Source organism: Hyaena hyaena, unplaced genomic scaffold (assembly GCF_003009895.1).
Source record: "Hyaena hyaena isolate Hyena2069 unplaced genomic scaffold, ASM300989v1 scaffold_106, whole genome shotgun sequence".
Taxonomy (NCBI): domain Eukaryota; kingdom Metazoa; phylum Chordata; class Mammalia; order Carnivora; family Hyaenidae; genus Hyaena; species Hyaena hyaena.
The window spans coordinates 904,121-924,889 of NW_024080738.1; the positions used below are offsets into that span (position 1 = coordinate 904,121).

At 33.7% G+C, this 20,769-nt stretch overlaps 1 protein-coding gene across 2 annotated transcripts in view; it reads right to left on the reverse strand.

The window, feature by feature from the left end:
- Positions 1–20,769, reverse strand: part of INTS6 (integrator complex subunit 6) — an 81,239-nt gene that overhangs the window by 8,777 nt on the left and 51,693 nt on the right. For both annotated transcript variants that reach the window (XM_039236101.1, XM_039236102.1), the window contains 10 exons: positions 16,441–16,566; positions 14,875–15,029; positions 10,307–10,459; positions 10,040–10,172; positions 8,824–8,918; positions 6,535–6,645; positions 5,286–5,501; positions 3,503–3,629; positions 2,308–2,450; positions 1,871–2,102 (listed from right to left, as the gene is read on the reverse strand). In XM_039236101.1, coding sequence (XP_039092032.1) covers positions 1,871–2,102; positions 2,308–2,450; positions 3,503–3,629; positions 5,286–5,501; positions 6,535–6,645; positions 8,824–8,918; positions 10,040–10,172; positions 10,307–10,459; positions 14,875–15,029; positions 16,441–16,566 — 1,491 coding nt within the window. The remainder of the gene's footprint in view (positions 1–1,870; positions 2,103–2,307; positions 2,451–3,502; positions 3,630–5,285; positions 5,502–6,534; positions 6,646–8,823; positions 8,919–10,039; positions 10,173–10,306; positions 10,460–14,874; positions 15,030–16,440; positions 16,567–20,769) is intronic.

Here is a 20,769-nt window from a genome sequence, read left to right on the forward strand (position 1 = left end):
CTTAACTTTGGCACTTTGAAAGTTCTGTTCTAGGCTTTTTCTTCTCATTGTTTTCCTTGGTGTGATTTAATTCACTCCAGTGGGGGCTAACTGCCTCCTGCACCTCCCTCTTTATCCCAGTCTCTTATTCTGAGTTCTAAACTAAAATATCCATATTCTACCTTAGGATCTCCACGTGGCTAATTTAATAGGCACCGCTAAAATCACTTGTCATCTCTTCGTCTGCTCCACCCCATTCTCCTCACTTACTGAGCACCTCTCAACTCCTCTTTTGCCCTGGTTCCAACATCTAGCCAGTCATCATCAAGTTTTTGCTGATATGTCCAAGTATTTCTCAAATATATGTTCTTCTCGTAACTCCACTAGCAGGTCATTAGCTCTTCCCTGGCTTCCTTAACTGGTTTCTGTCATCTAATAATTATTTAACAACACCAAATATCCTATCAGTGACCACAATCTCTAATTACCTTATATATTTTCTGTTTGTGGAGAAAAGTTTGATTTTGTTTGATTCAGCGTTCAAATCAGGCCTGTACAATGTAATTGGTTTCTATGTTTTTAAACTATCCTTTAATCTACTAAATCTTTCTGTAGTTCTCTTTATTCTACACATTTTTTCCTGGAGATACACATATCCCATATTCTTTGTCCTACAGTTTCCCACAATCTGGATTATGCTAATTGTCTCCCTATTTCGTCATTTAATATGTGTTTCTATCCTTATATTTCCTATAAATTGGTAGATCTAGAGGCTTGATCAGATTAAGGTTCAATTTCTTTCTTTTTTGTTTTTTTGGCAAGAGTATTTTAAGAGTAGTATTGTATAATCCCTTCAGGATTTACATATTTGTTTTCTCTCCAGTTATAAGCCACAAATGATCACTACCTATAATTAATAATTCCATTAATTTACTAAGAATTCCCCTACATCCTTTCTTGTTCTTCCTTAACTGTATTCTGTACAGTACAGTCAGCCTGCTCTTCATTAAATGCTAATCAGATTAAGTCACCAGCTCTTCCTTCCAAACCTTTCAAAGATTCTCATTGTCCTTAAGGTCTAGAATCTTTACAGTGGCCTCCAAGGCCCTCCATGATCTGGCCTCACCCTATCTTTCATTTCTCACCTCACCTCATCCCCAACTTCTTTGCTACACTAGAATTCTTTCAGTTCCCTTACTTGCTTCTCTTTACTGTATATATGCTTGCACATATTCTTCTGATACTACTACTGTACACATAGTAGTATGCAGCACACTGCTTAGCACTAGCACAAAATGCACAGCTTTAGTGAAATAGTTCCCATTCATCCTTCAGATGTTGGTTTAAACATAACTTCCTCAATAAAGAGCCTTGGCTCCATGGACGAAATTAAATCCTCTTGCCACATGCTTCCAAAACGTACTTGACTTCCCTTTTGGAACATTCACCACACTTCTAATGAAATGTTTAGTGACCGTCTTTCCTCACTCATTCTAAATGAAGGCAGAGATCACTACTGTCTTGTTCACTGCTATACCTCAATGCCTAGGACTGTTTACAACAGCATGTGTATTTAATAATTTGCTGTTGAAGTAACCTGAAAGTGAAAACCACCTTTCTATGGGTATTAACAACATCCATGTAATAACTGTTATTTTGAAATGGTACTTAGATCCTGATAGCTACAATAAAGTATAATAAATATACGAAATGTCCAACAAATGTTCACTAAAAGGACTACAGAATGATTACATGCTAATTTAGAATAAGCAATTATCTTTCCTAGACACTCTTAGATTTTATCATATTTTTCTATACTTTATTACAAAAATTTTTTCCCCACAGAAGAAACAAAAAGCAACAAATAATGTTTGTTTTTTCAAACTCTTACTTTTATGAAGAGGAAGGGGTTTAATAAGATCTGGCTGTGCTTGAGTCATAGGTACAGGTGGTCCTTTTCCTCCAATGTGATTGTTCACGACGGGATTCTGCTGTCTGCCTCGCAGGAGTGGAGACATACAGCGACGTCTTTTAGGGATCCCTTGCATATTTGGTTCTCCAGGTCGTTTATGTTTATTTTGAGGTCCAGCCACAAATTCATCTGCTTCATCTATCATCATACCCTACAACAAAAAAAGAATATAATTTCCCTAGCATTATATATAGTTTCTAGATGGCACAAGTAATTCCAGTTCCCATTAAAGCAACTAGATTACAACTATGTTAACATTTATTAGTCTACCAAGAAAACAGCTTCAGCTTACTTTAGTTAAATTAAGAACCGTTAAATCCACAAATGAATTATACAATGAAACATTTCAAGCTTACCTTTTTATCTAGCTTAAACGGGTTGCCAAATGTATGCAACCTTCGAGGCTGATCAGGATCAAGTTCTCTAAGTGGAGAAGGTACTTGCTTGAGGTATTCCTGGTAATTTCCCATTTGTGCTATAGGAACACTGTGCACTTGATCTTTTCAAACAGAACAGAGGAACAACAAAAGTTAACCTCACTGAAAGGACACTCTGTTTAATTATCAAATAATACCTTCTAATGCTACCTGGTGTTATCCTAGACAGTCAATCTTCCCTTACCATATATGAAAAATTGGTTTGTTTTATTGTGACATAAATGAAGTCCTTGAGATTTAACCCTAACCGTAACCTTGAGATTTTTAAAGGAAAATTTGTAAGAATTGATTTTACCTCTAAACAAAGCAAAAATACTGCAGTTAATTTGACTGTATAGGATAAGCCAATATGTGTTAACATTACCATGAAAAAGAAAGTCTCTTCTACTCTATTTCAAATAAGCAGAATTTAAGAAAGAAACATCACATAAGTAACCCTTTTTATATAAAGCTACGGTGGGAGGGGTCCCTGGATGGCTTAGCTGGTTAAGCATCCAACTCTTGATTTTTGCACAGGTCATGATCTCATAGTCATGAGACAGAGCCCGACATCAGACTCTATGCCAAATGCCGAACCTGCTTGGGATTCTCTTTCTCCCTCCCTCTCTTATGCTCATGCTCTCTCGGTCTCAAAATAAATATATAAACATTAAAAAAAACAAGTAAATAAAAGTATAGTTAGAATGCTTACATCAGAGATGGCAAAGAGTTAAATTCTCATCTGACTTGATCTCCAGTCAGTGCCATGGATATAATTAAAGAAATAGGACATGAATTCCCCATCCACGTTAAACCACCAGATGCTAGTACTGTGTATCACATGAAAATGATTGTGTGTGTGTACCTGTGTGTGTAAATGCATGAAGAAAGCCAAAAAAGATACTAAGCTGCTAATAAAGGTAGTCACCTCTGGGGAATAAAATTTGGGAAAAACAGTGATGGTAGAAACAAATTCTGAGAATCAGGGGATGACTCACTTTTTACTTCATTTGTTTGAATTTACAAAGAAAATGAAATACTACAATAATGCTTTAAAAGCTACATTACCACACTATGTTTTTTTCAGTATAAAGAAATTCACAAAAGAAACACCATATGAAAACCATGATCCAACCTTCATCCTGTCCTTTAAGAAATCTGCGGGTACTCTTCAAAAGATTAGATCTCATTCTTGTTAAGTGATCCAAAAGATTCCGTCTTGGTATGTCATACGCATTCCTAAATGTCTGTGGCTTCAAATCCTATCGAAAACATTCAAAGACAAATTTATTTTCAAATATAGAATGAAAAGAGACTAAAATCACCAGTCTGCAGTACAGGTTTGGAAATAAGATATACAAGTCGAATTAGCTTTAAAAATAGAATAAAGAATTATGATGCAATCTTAATATACTATTTTGAGAACTAGAGGATAAAAAGTGGTAGTGAGCTCAACCAAATAATTCAAATTCACATCTCTCAAGATTTTATTATATATTCTGCCTAAGGAAATATCTTATAAAACAAACTTCCAAATTTTGAAAGCTTAAAGAAAAATAGCTTTGATGCATAATTTACATACCATAAAATCACCCATTTTAGGTACATGGTTTGATTAGCGTCAGTAGCTTTATAGTTGTGAAACCATCACCACAATCCAGTTTAAGAACACTTCCATCATCCCAAAAAAGTTCTTTGTGTCCCTTTGTAGTCAATCTCTTTTCCTCTCCCCAGGCAACCTCTGATCTGCTTTCTGTCTCCCTACATCCCATTTTATAAATGGAATTTTGTTATATCACATCTTTTCTAACTAGCTTTTTTTCACTAAGGATGATGTTTTGAGATTCATTCACGTTGTTCATGCATCATTAGTCTGTTCTTTTTTACTCCAGAGTAGTACTCCACTTTATGGATAGAGCATATCTTTATCCACTTTCCAGTTGATGAACCGTTTTCTTTTCAGTTTTTGGCTATCCTCAACAATGCTACTATGAACATTTTCATACAAAGCCTTTATATGGACATACATCTTCATTTCTCTCGTGTAGATACCTACAAGAAGAACTGTATAGCAAGTATAGCCAGTGTAGTGGGTGGGAAGTGGGATCACAATGGAGTTTCATTTTGCATTTCTCTAATGGCCATTAAGGTACAGCATCTTTTTATGTGCATGTGCAAATTTGTGTATCTTATTTGGTGAAGTATCTGTTCAAATATTTTGCGATTTTTTTATTAGATGTTTGTCTTTTCATATTGAGTTGGAGGACTTCTTTATGTATTTTGATACAAATTCTTTATTCTATACATACTTTTCTCCCAGGCTGTAGTTTGCTTGTTCATTTTACAAAGTTTCTTTTATAGACAAAAGTTTAAATTTTAATGAAGTTCAATTTATCAAGTTTTTTATGTGTATGCTTTTTGTGTTATATTTTTGAAATTGTCAGTCCTTCAGTCTCATGACTGAGGACATAAAAATGGGGACACCTGGGTGGCTCAGTCAGTTGAGATTCCTACTCTTAATTTCAGCTCAAGTCATGATCCCAAGGTGGTAGGATTAAGCCCCATATCCAGCTCTTTGATGAGCATGAAGCCTTCTTAACATTCTCTCTCTCTCTCTCTCTCTCTCTCTCTCTCTCCCTCTCCCCTGCTCTAAAATTTAAAAAAAAACGTTTTTACAGAATTCAATAAATAATTAAGTGAATGGGTTGGTTTACCCATCTATTCATCAAATTGGCATATACAATTTTTTAATTCTAAAATTCACTCATTCAATGATAGTATTAATGATCAATATTTTGCAGAGATATAGAAGTATTCCCAAAGTTTGTACAAACTAAGTATCAGTTAACAGAAATTTTGATTTATGCAACAATACAACAGAATATATCTAGAGCATTACTAATTCATATAACTATTACCTTATTGAGCAAAGCAACTTGGAACCCAGTGTATTCTTTCATATTAAGGTCTAGCAGTCTGTGAGGAACATCCTCTGAAATTCCCTGGAGCAACTGTTGAAAATCTTTCCTATAAGCCATTGATAAACCATGTGATCGGCTTCGGACTTTAATTCCAGTTTCCTGTACTACTTTTTTGCCTACAGATCCGATGACTCGATCAGATTCTATTTTGGCCTAAAGTAAAAATAAATAAGAATTGGTCTTGACATAATCTAAATTAACAAATTAAATACTAATAGTTTTGGTATTCTATAAATTAAATATTTATTTATATTTAAAAAGTACGCAAGAAATTAAAACCTCAAGTAGCATAGTTCATGTTAAGTTGTTGGTAAACTAAACAGAACTTAAATAATAATTCTGTACAGTTTTAAGACATTATAATTATAATAACCTTCTGGAGCAGGGCAAACAAAAACAACTTCAATTTTATTTTATTTACTAACATCCGCTACACTTAAATCATGAAATGTTTAAGTGCATCCTAAATGAAAATATGGATTTCCAAATCAGAGGTGATATAAAATTAGGAATAAGATATCACAAATATTTACTTAAAGACACTATTATAGGCACATAATTAAATATTTACAGGTATAAAAAAAGTGATGTAGTTTTTCAATGACAGCAGTAGCAATTACTTTGACTCTTTCCAACCTACATCTCAATTAGCAGTTAAAGTAGCGATGGCAAGAGTCCTAGAAAAATGCATTCTATACAGTAGTAATATCTTGGCAGTCTAACTGTATACTGCTTGACCACCACAGCATCTATTACTGTGATATGCCCCCAAATGACAAAATCCAGTTTTTTTAACAAATATTTCTAAAGAAACTCCCATTTTGAAAGAAAAAAAATTACAGGTTTTAAAACATAAAGCAAAAGAAACTGACTCTTGTTTAAGAAAAGCAACTTTCTAACATACATTTCTCAAAAGAAAACACAAAGAATGTTCACAGAATTTCTAGGACCACATTAATGAAGCCATTTTCATAAACTAGGAATTATTATTTGAAATTAACATTCCAAAACAGCATACCACGAACCTGAGACTGAATTATGTTAATATATGACATATGTGGTTTTAAAACATTTAATACAGTCATACAATGTGATTCCAACAGAACCCTTAGAACTAGCATTTGGTCTGTTATGCATTCAAAACCATTCAAAATACTTAATGGCTCTCTCTATTTCTTAACATTACCTGTTGACTCAATTTTTTGAGGTATGAAATGACACTGTAACTAAGTCCATATTCCATACTGTCCGCTATTAGGTTAGGTGCTCCCATCATTCTAACAGCTTTCTTCAAAGGCTACAGGAAAAAATAAAATATCACTCAATCCTAAACTTGTCAAAAAAGTATGGCTACATATATTGTCAGTTTTGAAGATTTTTAAAAAAAGACTTTCTTCTTTTCTTCAATATAACATAGTATTTGTATTTCAGTGACATGTTTGCCAGTGGTAAGAAAGGTCACTTGAAATACTTAAAAAAAGGACTAGAGGCTATATTTTATCAACACCTGGGGCAAGAAAGGGGAAAGTCCTAGACTCCGTAGTATTCTTGGAGATACTAAGTTTAGAAGAAATAAGCAAGAGACACATCACAGAGACAGATTTAATAGAAATTAAGTAGTAAGTGGGAAAAAAAGTCAAGAAAAATGGAAGATTTCTACCTTCTGTAACTGGGTGGGTTGTGGCTCAACTATTCAGTAGCTTTGTTACCCTGGACCAGGTTATATCACCTCCCTGTCTCTAAAGTTTTGCTTTTGTGTAACAGTAAACAGTATTTACTTCATAAGGTTGTCATGGGATTAAATGCATTATACATGTAAAGCACATATAAAAGCATCTGATACACAGCAGGCGTTCAGTAAGTGCTAATCATTACTACTGGCATTATTAGTCGAACTGAAAAAATCGAAACAAGCTGTGAGGGAAAAAATAAGAAGGAAAAATCAGTCTAATATATGCTGTGGATGTGGTAGAGTGAAATAATTTTCAATTGTAAGGAGAGCCCAGCTGAAACCACTTGTGCAATGAAAAATATCACTAGCGAGACAGTCCAGTGTTATGTGAGTGGGATGCAGTTAGAAAAGGACGACAGCCATTCATTGACATCAGAAAGTGTATAAGCATTGGTGTCAAACAGAATCAAATCCAGCTCTGACATTTCAAATCCATGTAGCTTTGCCTAAATTCCCCAGTTGCTATGAAACATAAGTGAGACGGCATACGTAACAGTTCATATCCAGTATGTCTCTCTTTTCACTCTCTTACATGGCAGGCACTACGTGCTAGACACACAACTTACCTCTTATAACTCTAAAATGTGATTTTCAAAGCTCAAGAAATTAATGCTCTTAGTAGAGACCATTTAGGATTAAACCATTTAGGATTGACTATAAAGTCAAATGCTATACTCTTCTTACATTAAAAGTAAAAATAATGTTTAAAAGTGCTTTCAGCATTGATCTTTTTAGTAAGAGATTACTTTTTCATAAAATAAATAATGTATTTAATAATATATACATTACGGTCTTATCTACTATGACACACTAGGTTTTAAGTACGGTTCAGCACTGAGCAACATGGGGGTTAGGAGTGCCAGCCCCCACATAATCAAAAATCCACAGATAACTTTGACTCCCCAAAAAGTTAACTACTAATAGACTCCTGACCAGAAGCCGTACTCATAACATCATCAATTCACACACATTTTCTATGTAGTATGTATTATATGTTGTATTCTTACAGTAACTCCTAGGTTTATCTTGATTTTTTGATATTTCCAGGCTATATGATTCATCTGTGAGTTTTTCAAATTTCCACAGATCTCAAAAAATGTTTCCATTATATTTATTGAAAAGAGTCCACATATAAGTGGACCTATGCTCTGGTTCTAAAGATATGATTCTAAGAGAATATATAGTTATGTACTTAAAAATATGTTTTTAGAGATTTGGGGAAGAATGCAACACAAACCATTCTGCACCCTTAAAGAGTAATAACTATAAAACCACAATTTAACAAGGCAGTACAACATTCTAAAAAGCCAGGCTATTCTAAAAAGCCAGGCTGCCTGAAGTGAACTCCAGTCTCCCACACATTAGTTATGTAGCCTTGAACAAATTACTCCATCTTTTAATGCCTTAGTTTCCTCATTTTTGAAATAGGAATGATGGTTTCTACCTCGTAGGATTACCATATAAATTAAATGAGGTAAAATACTTAGCATAATACCAGCCTAAGGTAAGCATTATATACATGTTCTCATCATCATTATCATTGCCATCATCATTATTCCACAAATCTCTGAAACCTTTCTTTCGCATTACATCTTTATCAGTCATCTATACACTCAATTTTCATGACACTTCTATATTCTATACATTCTATAACAGCAGTAAATACAAGTTTTAATACCTACAGTAAACTATAAGCATAATGTAAAATTTTATAACAAGTTTTATTTTTAATAACATTCTTACCCCAAGATAGTAGGGAGGCATTGTCTTCAAATAACTTTCAAACGACTGTCTCCACTTCAATGTTGGTTTTGCTTTATGTACTTTAAACAAGTCATCTATAAATGTACAATGTGAACAAACTATCATTATTCATTTTTTTCAGACATAAAAATCAAGTCAAGTTCATTTCATTTTTAAACTCTGCTTTCTTAGTTGTAAGAGAATAACATAAGACAAAATTTTTTTAACAAAATTAAAAGTGGCAAAATTTTGGTTCTGCCATTTGAATAGTAATACCATTTTAAAAATAAAAAGATGCCAATCATGATCTAATATTTCATGAAACAATAAAGGCAGTAAAATCAGGGAATACACAAGAAAATCTGTACACTACCTAGACCTTGACATAAAGCAGATTTGAGGACAGAAGCAAAGTATACAAGATGTTTTCTATAAAATATACCTACTAATATTTTGACTATAATATTTAAATCTGATGTAGTACCATGGACAGAAAGTATTCTCCAACAGTAGTGCTCAAAAATTATAGCCAGAGGGTCCCCAAAAACTAACTTTAGGCTTTTATTATATCACTGGAACAAATTCATTCATTTAAAAAATATGTGCCAGGGTGCCTGGGAGGCTCAGTTTGTTGAGCATCTGACTCTTAAATTTGGCTCAGGTCATGATCCCAAGGTCCTGCAATCAAGCCCCACGTCAGGTTCTGTGCTGAGTGTGGAGCCTGCTTAAGATTTTCTCCCTCTCTCTCTCTCCCCCCACCCCCCACATGTGCACTCTCTCTCTTAAAAAAAAAAAAAAAAGAAAAGAAAAATATGTGCCAAATGAAAATTTTAAATTCTTAGAAAACACCTTTAGATCTATAAATACATGTTTCTACAAAATGCTTTATTTACCAAATACAAAGTCTCTATTACCAGTTCTAACTATATAAGAAATCTAACTTGTAGGAAACTTGGAATATTTAAAAAATTAAAACACAGTACCTTCAATAGTTTGTGGAATCAAAGGTGTTTTGACACTGACTTTTAATTTACCACAAACATACATAGGCTGCTATAAAACGACCTTAGATAGGCTGGATATTTCAGAGTATTAAAAACAGTTCTATTAATTTCCACAAAATATGAGAGAACTTACAAAGAGATGTCCCAAACTGTTTTTAGGAAAACTGGCATGCATGCTCGGAGCCACCGAGAATGGGACATGAGTGACTTACCTAGAAGGGGCAAGAGCACGGGGTAATTGTAAGGCATCACAAATAAGTTGACACAGTTCAGTGCTGTACTGGCTTTCAAGTAACCAAAGGGATGGCCAAGCTCGCTGTACTTTGCACTATTACTCACATATACCTGTGGAAAGGGAGTGGTTAAAACTTCACATGTAATAACCTTTACAGAATGTTACTGAAATCACTGATTCAATAAACGATTTTTTAAAAAACATCCAACTTCAATTTTTAAGTCACTGTAGTCGCTCAGCTCACCTGCCAACATGTCTGAGGAGATTTCCTTTCCAGGATAAACTGAGTCAGTGGCGAAGGTTCCAGCTCATACTTGTCAAAAGGCAATTTGTCAATAACCATCGGTTCACAGTCCGTACAGGAAAACTTCACTACGGGATGAGATGTACGAGGTGGCTAGAGGGGAAAGTCTTATCATTACTATTTACACAAAATACCAGAAGAAATTCACTTTCAGTATCCCTCACTATCAAAACTTATTCAAGTCCTCTATTTTGCTGGCTAATTTAATTTACTACTGACAAGCACTATTAAAGCTGAAAGAAAATCCTTTAAAATGTAATGTTTAAATTTTATACAAGATTCACAAGAAAAAGACAAACCATTTAAAAATGTATATAGCATAACAATCTTTTTAGGTGTTAAAACCAAATTTGTCAGAAGTGCAAAATTTTGGAGTAAGTGAGTACTCATAAATTTTCACATCTAAGAAATAACTGAAATATAGAAATCTTCCTAAGTTCTCAATTGTAGCAATTTAATTTCTTGTACGGAACAGTAGCTTCCAAACTGATAATACACCTTGATCAGTAGAATTTCTGAATATATATTAGGACATACACACATTTACTTATAAATTATTTGTAAATTAATGTATAAGTATGTAATAAAATCTATACCAAAATAATATTAAAATTAGGAGAAAAAAATGTACATAAAAAGAAGTTCTAATGTTTTTCTTCTCTATTCCACTAGAGCCCTTTGGTTATCTCTGTGGTATATACACACTACTTTGGAGAACTCGATCTAAAGGCACAAAAAACCAAAATACCTTAAAGAAAAAAAAAAGCCATGTTAGAATCCCTGCCCGCCAAATAGTCTCTTTCCTACAAATCTCACCAACTAGAGATTGGTGAAGGAAATATAAACTATGAAGAAATAACCTGAAATTTCAGAGCTATAAAAGACTCTAATTACTCCATTACCACCTATGCCAGGTGGTATAGCGCTAACCTATTCCAGAAGGTTAGCGCTATTGTTCTACTCATCTTCTGCTCCTGTATCTTGCATGTACCTGACACATATCTTATTGAATCAGTCCATGAAACTCACTTATCTTTTTGGATTAAAATTTGAGATCCAAGGGGAACAATGTGTGCTGGTGGGAGAGGGTGTCTTCCAGAACTTGGCAAAGAAAACTCTGTATTTATTACTTCATTTAATCCCCCAAACAATCTCCATTTAACGGATAGGAAATTGTGGCTTAGACAAAATATCAGACCAAAAGCACAGCTAATAACTAGTGGAATCATGATTTCAATTCAGGACCAGGGGTGCCTGGGTGGTTCAGTCAGTTAAGCGACAGACAGTTGATTTTGGCTATGGTCATGATCTCACTGTTTTTGAGTTCAAGCCCTACACTGGGCTGCATGACAGTGTAGTCTGCCTGGAATTCTCTCTCTCTCTCTCTCTCTCTCAAAATAAATAAAAAACATTAAAAACAAATCTATTTAGGGTTGTTTGGGTAGCTCAGTCGGTTAAGAATCCAACTCTTGGTTTTGGCTCACATCACGCATGATCTCACAGTTTGTGGGTTCAAGCTTCACATCAGTCTCTGTGCTGATGATGCAGAGACTGCTTGGGACTCTTTCTCTGCCCTCTCCTGCTCCTATTCTTTCTCTCTTTCAAAATAAAGAAATAAACTTTTAAAAAGTCAGTATCTTTAAAAAAAGAATTAAAACAAAAAAAAAATAGAAAATTCAGAACCAGTCTCTAATAAATCATATTTAATTTCAGTATCAATGCATCTTATTTGACTACTATAAAAATTTATAAGATAATTTCATCTCCCCACTAATATCCTTCAGTACTAACTCTTGCCAGTTCTTTCCAATATTGTCTCTTTATGATTCTCTTTCATCATCTTAATTCAAACCCTTAACATCTCTTATGTGAATCACAGCAATAGCCCCCTAGATAACCTGTTTACTTTCCAACTCATCTCCTAATACTACTGCATGACAACCACCAGATTAAATTTCCTACAGCATCACTCTGTTAAAAACATTTGCACTTATTCTGAGAACCCCAGTGAGAAAGGCTCAAATTCCTTAGCCATGCATTTAGAGTCAGGAGTACTTTGGTTTATTTAATAGTATCCTCAATGTCCCACGTACACGGTATGTATGACTCCCCTATACTCTGCTATTTCTCATTCCTCTAAATTCACCTTATTCTTTTTTACTTCTATACTTTTTCTCATATTGTTTCCTCCCAACCGAAATCCTACCCACACTTCAAAATCCTCTAATAATTTGCAATAGGCCATTAGAGCAGTATTAACAGATAATGCTGTGCCACTGGTTTTGGATTTCTTTCTATTAGAACTTAAAAAGTACCATACATATACACAATAGAACAAATAACCAACAAGGCAATATTTGACACAAACATGGAATCTGTTCTATGAAAGCTGAATGGGCACCTGAAGGAAAAGTAAAATGGCTAAAGAAAATAAGAATTTCTCTAAAGGCCAGATTTTTTTTTTTTTAATGTTTTATTTATTTCTAGGAGAGAGAGAGAGACAGCGTGAGCAGGGGAGGGTCAGAGAGAGAGGGAGTCACAGACTGAAACAGGCTCCAGGCTCTGAGCTGGCAGTCAGCACAGGGCCCGACGCGGGGCTCGAACCCACGAACCGCGAGATCATGACCTAAGCGAAAGTCGGACGCTTAACAGACTAAGCCACCCAGGCGCCCCATCTAAAGGCCAGATTTTAAAACTATGATGATTCAATGAAAAAGAGAAAAGGAATAAAGAAGATACCTCACTAAAATCTATAAAGCCTTAATTTCAGGTACTACTAATTAAATCCCTAATAAATAAAGGAAATATCACTTTATAGACCTTGTATAGAGTAAAAGTAAAATGTACCCTGAAGAGTTGATATAGGTTTGAAGTATAAAGGTTTCAACTTGTGCACTCTTGGTGGGAATGCAAACTGGTACAGCCACTGTAGAAATCAGTACAAAGGTTCCTCAGAAAGTGATAAATAGAACAACCCTATGATACAGCAATTGCACTACTAGGTATTTACCCTAAGGATACAAAAATACGGATTCCAAGGGAGACATGCACCCCAATGCAACATCATTATCAAAAACAGCCAAGATATGGAAGCAGCCCAACTGTCCATCAATAGATGAATGGATCAAGAAAGGGTGGTATATAAATGCAATACGGTATTATTCAGCCATCAAAAAAGAATGAAATCTTGCCATTTACAATGACATGAATGGAGTAATACTATGCTAAGTGAAGTAAGTCAGAGAAAGACAAGATATATGATTTCACTCATATGTGGAATTTAAGAAACAAAACAGAGAAGCAAAAGGAAAAAAATGAGAAAAATCAAGAAATACTCTTAATTATAGAGAAATGATGGTTATGAGGGGAGGTTGGTAAGGGATGGGTGAAATAGGTGATGGAGATTAAACAGCACACTGGATGATATATGGAAGTGCTCAATCACCATATTGTATACCTGAAACTAAATATTACTGTTAACTGGAATTAAAATAAAAACTTAATAATAAAGTATAAAGCTTTCAGAAAGGGTTCAGTTTAATTCACATATGATAACTGCATGAAACGATAAAACCACTTCATGATCTTTGAAATACAATTCTTATCTTCTAAGGGTAATACCAAAGAACCACTGACATGCTCTCCCACAAAGTATCCTATATACCTTCAGATACTAGAAAAAAATGCTAATCTGAAAAAAGTCTATTAACAACACTGACTAGATATTAATTTACATGAAGAATATTATCACTATAAGAACCATATTGTGAATACTATACTTCACAATGTTCATTCAATAAGCCCCACTATTTCTAAACATAATTCATGTAAACAGACTGGAAAGTCATTTCTACATTAAATTTCCTGAATGAAAACACTGAACATAACCTAAAACCATGCAAGTCAACATGAATTTCTAAGACTACATCCTAAAAGATTACAGACAACTGGAATTATTTTCTAAACTTTCATTTAAATTCTAAATTGTGTCCTAGAGACAAATCCTCATGTTACATTATATTTAGAGATCAAAGAGAAACTCTTGTTCCATCTATGATTTTGCCTCCAGGTGCCGATAATTTAAACACAACCATAGTAGTAAAGAAAACACTTTTTTTCCTACTACTTCATAATAAATAATATACAGTGTACTAAATCAAGTAACAGCTTACCACAGCACTTTGAACATCTGTCTAATTCTGGTAAATTAGCCACACTTTTGATAGTAGTTCTTAAAACTAGTATGAAAAGCAGTTAAGGGGCACCTGGCTCAGTGGGTTAAGCATCTGACTTCTGCTCAGGTCATGATCTTGTGGTTCATGAGTTTGAGCCCCACATCCAGTTCAGCACTGACAGCACAGAGCCTGCTTGGGATTCTCTGTCTCCTTCATTCATTCTCTGCCTCTCCCCCATTTTCATGTGTTCTCTATCTCAAAATAAATAAACTCAAAAAAAAAAAAAGGCAGTTAAATGGGTTACTATTACATCACAGTTTCTTGCATACTTACTAGTGTTGGAGAATTCTGATCTGGCCAAAAAGATTCTGGAACAGGCCAATGACCTATAGGAACCCCAGTTTTAGGATTTGGTCTAACATATATGAGTTTGTGACAGCTATGCCAGGGCTGTGATCCAAAAGGCCTTGATATATCTGGTTGCCCATCTGCAGCAGAGATTAAGACAAAGAATGTATGTCAATAAGTTAAAAAACATAAAAAGTTAACTTACACCCACTATTACGTCGCTTAATGAAAATGTCTGAATACTTGTTCAATTCTGAATTTTCTTATTTTTCTTGAATGGTTCTACTATCATGACTACTTAACATTTATATTAAAATTCATGAGAGTAAAGTTTGCAAATTCCAACTATGAGCTCAGCATTTGAAAGGAGGTCCCACGATATCCTCTGCTTGCTCATTCAGAATATGTAAAACCTCCTTCATGGTAAATACTTGTTTAATGAAGTATCCTTTATTATCATCTGCCTACCAGATGATAAGGGCAAACACCCAATCTCTTCATCATCATACTTGGCTTAGTAAATACTAAGTAAGTACTGCTAAATGAATATTTCTTTAAAATCATTTTAACTAAAGTGTAATTAACTAAAAAAATTTAATATGCAAATCAAGATACAAAGCACCTACCTTTACTCTAAAATAAATTCTAGCAAAATAGCAACAGTCTTCAATAGTTCAAAGAACATTTGGTGCCTAATTCTAAGCCAAATATTAAAATAATTTTAAAATAAACACATTCCATGTCTAACAATTCAATTAAAGAAAAAGCTTATTTTTTAAAACCAGACACAGTGACATAATTTATATAATCTTACCATCTTCTGCTCCTTCCCTATAATCCCCCTCCAAGAGTACCCATTTTTTCATCCTTATGACTTTTCTCCCAATTCCCCACTCCAGTGGGTCACCTGTCAGGTGTCATTAATGACTTCTAATTCTTATTCTAAGCTATGCCATACTCTGCAGAGAGTCCCAGATATAAGCTGTCCACTGGCTCTAGTGTAACCCCTTATGCCCTCTAGCTAATATAAATCATGTTAACAGAATATTAAAATAGTCAGGTGGGGGCTTAACTAGAGTTAATAGAATCCAGCTTAATGGCAAAGGCTGGTTTCTCATTTTTGTAACTACACAAACCATTTGTTTCTGACCAGTTTGATCCTTAGAAAATGCAGCTAAGGAACTAAACACCTAGGATTGAACACTCTTGTGAATTAAGGGACACAGGAGAAACATATATGCTGGAAAGAAGCAAAGTGGCATACTTTTTCTAAAAATTTTAGGAAATATAAAGTTGCTAATCTGTAAAGGCTTTAATAAGGTTTTTGAAACTCCTGTAAGATTTCGGGCTATCAACAATCAATATAAAAAAGTGATGCTACTGAACCACTATCAGTTTACTTTGACCTTCCTATTTAATTTTCCCTCTTTACCAAAAGCCATCTTGTCATCTTAACAATCTGACCTTGTCAGTCTTAAAGCCAAATCATAGGAATTTTTCAGTTCTCATTCAATGATGAAGTTTAGAATATCTAAAAGAAAAGTACAATACCTTCTACAGGGGAAGGATCTGGTCCTGCTTTTTCAAAGTTTATTACCACCCCACTTTGCACTTTCTGTACCAAGGACTCCAGACACTGATTAAGCATTCTTGGAGAACACACAGAGTACGAGCGGCCTGAGATAACAAGAATAAAGTCAGCTGCAGAAATTTCAGCCTTTAGCAAGATAAAACCATAGTGAGGTTTCTGATACTATTAACAAAAGTTCAATGGTAAAGTCTGACTTTATTTTATGATCCTATGGAAAAATGAAAAAAATTAGTTATTTTTAATCAACCAACAATTCCATTTTATGAGAGTATATAAACTTTTTCTTCCAAATATAAGTATACAGAAAATAGAAATTAGGTCTGAACAAACCACAATGAAAAAAAAAATCACATTATATACTTATATGTGTATTATATATTATATAAAATAACTTAAAATGCATTTATAAAATTATCTCCCAACTATTACCAATACAATTTAATACTCATATACAACAGCTAATAACTAACCTTCAAAATTTTACTCCAGGTTAACCAAAATATTATCACAAAGATTAATGCTAAGCACATGGCAAATACTCAATCAATAATTATTTATTGGTCTGCTGGAAATTATTGCATATTTTAAATATTTGCACATTAACATATAGATAGTAGCATGTACTTTTCTGAATTTCATCTGGTTTGCATACTTGGGAATTAGCCTATTTTAAATGAATTTCCCTTTTGTATATTTTAACCTATAGGATTTTTAGTACAAACCATTTAAAATGCTAGTGGTTAAGAAAAAATACTAGTGAAAAGATATCTTAAAACAGGGATTTTCAATAAATATCTCTAGAGCTGTGTTGTCCCATACTGTAATCACTGGCCATATATGGCTACTGAGAACTTGAAATATGGTGACTCCAAATTTAGATATATACCGACCATAAAATATACACCTGATTTTGTAAAGTCAATGTGAAAAATGTAAGCTGTTTCAATAATTTTTAAATATCAATTTCATGTTGAAATATTTTATATTTATTGACTTAAACAAAAGATATTAAAATTAATTTCACCTTTTTAAGTGACCACTGTAATATTTATAATTACATATATAACTTGTACCATATTTCTCTCAAAGGTGCTAATCCAAACCAATGCTGAAAACCTTCAAACATTTTACAGTGTTGTCTACAATAAGCCCACTATGAAAACAGTACTACTTTTTCTTTCTGATTCCACCAATTATTTCCAAATACAGTTATATGATTATATTTGACCTATCAAATCAGTCATATCAGTTTATACTTAACACGTGATTTGGAAAAGGCTACTCAGAAAAGAAAACATTAGGCAGTAGTGGGACTCAAATTCTCTGAGTCAGCTCTACTTAGAAAAACAAGTTTCATATAACAAACAACTTACCTGTATGCAATAATAATAGTTGTAATCATAAAAATACCTACCAATTACTAAGTGTCTACATGCCTGGCATGATTCTACTTACTTTATAATATTAATTTATTTAATCCTAGCAACAACTGTATGGGTTACTTTTTTCATTTAAATAAATGAGAAAACTAAAGCACTGAGAGGTTAATTATCGAAGTTAGTAACAGCAGTATAACCAAGAGTCAAACCCTTACAGGTTATTAGAAACTTTAATCGGGGTGTACTCTGTTCCCTGAAAATCATGATGTTAATTTGAAGTCAATATTTTAAAAAGAATCCCTAAATGGAACCACATTTATTTGAAAGAATTGGCAAATTAAAATATTTTTTGAGTCAAACACATATATAAAGCAGTACATATAAATATAAAGGCTGATCATCTTAACATACAAGTATTTAGAAGATTATATAAAAGCTGAATATTACATATTCATATAAAGGGTGATCATCTTAATACACAAAGTATTTAGAAGATTATATAAAGGCTGAATATCTTATTTCATTAAATTTAAGCATATTCCTAAGAACTCATTAAAAAACAGAAGTTTTTAAGTGTAATTATGGCAATTCTCTCTGCTCTTCTAACCTGTGTCATCAATTAACTGATTAGAAAAATATAAGTAAATGAGTTATAATCTTAGTATAAAATATAGACACTTTATTAAAGAAAAAGTTAATAAACCTAAGTCACCTAGCAAATAATAAAAATCCATTAATTCCTTTGAAAGTTAAAGAAGAAATAGGAAATTTTGCCATCTTTACATTTTGCCTATATCCTATGTAATATTTCTTTTATTCTCTAGATCAAAACTCATCCCTTGTAATGTAAGACCCTTTGTACTGAAGCATTAAGTTTCTAGGATCACTGCTCGTATCTGTGAGACAAGCACACACCTCAAAGTCAAGAAGCTGCTCACTTATAGTTGTGTAGAGTCCACAAAAACATCCAACTAAATAAAGTGAGTTTAAAGGCAAAAGTGAAAAAAAAATTTCCCACAAAAGTCTATTATACCGGCATTTTAGTAAAATAGAAAAGAGATAAAAAGAATATTTCTAGTAAGTTCATCAACAGTCCTTGTAGAGGCTAAGAGTTACATTGATTTACTCCACAAGTCTTACACAATTTTTATAAAATGCTTCTACCATCATATCCAGTAGGCATTTTTTGACTTGATATCCCTGTACCCTCCTCCAAACCTGCTGCTCCTCAGTGTGCCCATCTCAGTCCATGTCTTAGCCATTTACCTCCAGTTATTCAGGTCAAGAGAGTCATCTAGGTAGGAATCGTCCTTGATTCTTTCCTTCCTCACTGCCTTCATCCTTAGTTCTCCTTTGCATCAGACCACCTCTCACCACCCCAACCCCAGCACTTTAGACCAAAGTACTATCATCTCTTAACTAGCCTGTTTCTATTCTTGCGACTTTACACTATATTCTCATATAGCGGCTGAAGTGATCTTTCAGAGAAAGAAATCAGATGTCACCTCGTATGAAAAGTTCTCCAAAGGCTTCTCATCACACTTAGAAAATAAAAAGTATTTATTATAGCCTAAAAGGCTATTCAATATTTGGCCTTTGCCTACTGTCCTAAACCCACCCATTACTCTCTACTCCCTTATGTAAGCTTCAGCCCTGTCCGCCTTCCAATCACTCACCAAAATACGGAGTGTGTTCTTTCCCTTACTATTTTGTGTCAATCTCTGTATGGTTTACTCCATTACTCAGATCTGGAATGTTAAGTAGACTTACTGTGGGGGATCATTTCACAATATATAAAATAGCAAATCACTATGCTATATACCTAAAACTAATACATTGTAGGTCAGTTCTATTTCAACGAAGATTCAGTAAACATGCTCTAACAATAATTTCAGAGGGATTAACATTTTTAAGACACAACTAAGATTGATTTAATCACCATTAAAACAAGCGGCTTTAAAGCTAGAGATATACAAATATAATTTATAAAAGAATAAATGTTGGGGCGCCTGGGTGGCTCAGTCAGTTAAGCGTCGGACTTCAGCTCAGGTCATGGTCTCGCAGTTCGTGGGTTTAGGTTGCACCAGGCTCTGTGCTGACAGCCCAGAGCCTGTTTAGGATTCTGTGTCTCCCTCTCTCTCTGCCCCTCCCCTGCTCACACTCTGTCTCTCAGCAATAAACAAATGTTTAAAAAAAGTTATTTTTAAAAAATAAATGTTTTATTTCTTTAAACAAATATAATAATCTCTGAGGATAAGCAATATATTAAATTGATTCAAACTAGGGGTAAACATATGTTTTAGGGTTATGGTTAAAAAAAAAAAGTCACCTCCTCAAAAGACCTTCTAAGAATACTCATTCTCTGCCTCAAGTTATTCTCTACACCCTTACCCTACTTTTTCTTCGTAGTAAGTAGCACTCTGTAATAGTATTTATTCATTTTATCTGTTACACAGTCCAAAAAGTAACTTTTCCTTATTGTTCCTGTTATATTTCCAGCACCAAGAACAGTTAGATAGAGTAGATACTCATTCATTACCTGATAATAAAAGAAAAATGCTTATAATGACAATTATATAATTTTTTTAAGTATACATAGAAAACATAACAAAATATTAATGACTCTGGCAACACAGGCACATTTCTTTCCAACTTTTCCTTAATAAACAAGAATTATTCTATGATGGAAAAATAAATGAAATCCACCACTCTGATCATTTAGTTAAAAAATGCACAGGAATTTAGTAGTGATTACATATCTGGATAGTGGAATACCAGTGGATGTTAGCTTTTCTGTTCTTTCTACTTTTCTAATGCTTTATCCTCAAAAGTTTCTTTAGTAAACATTCTTTTAAAATAATAAAAAAGAAATACATATCATTCAGATCTATGAAAAGGTGAGTGGCATTT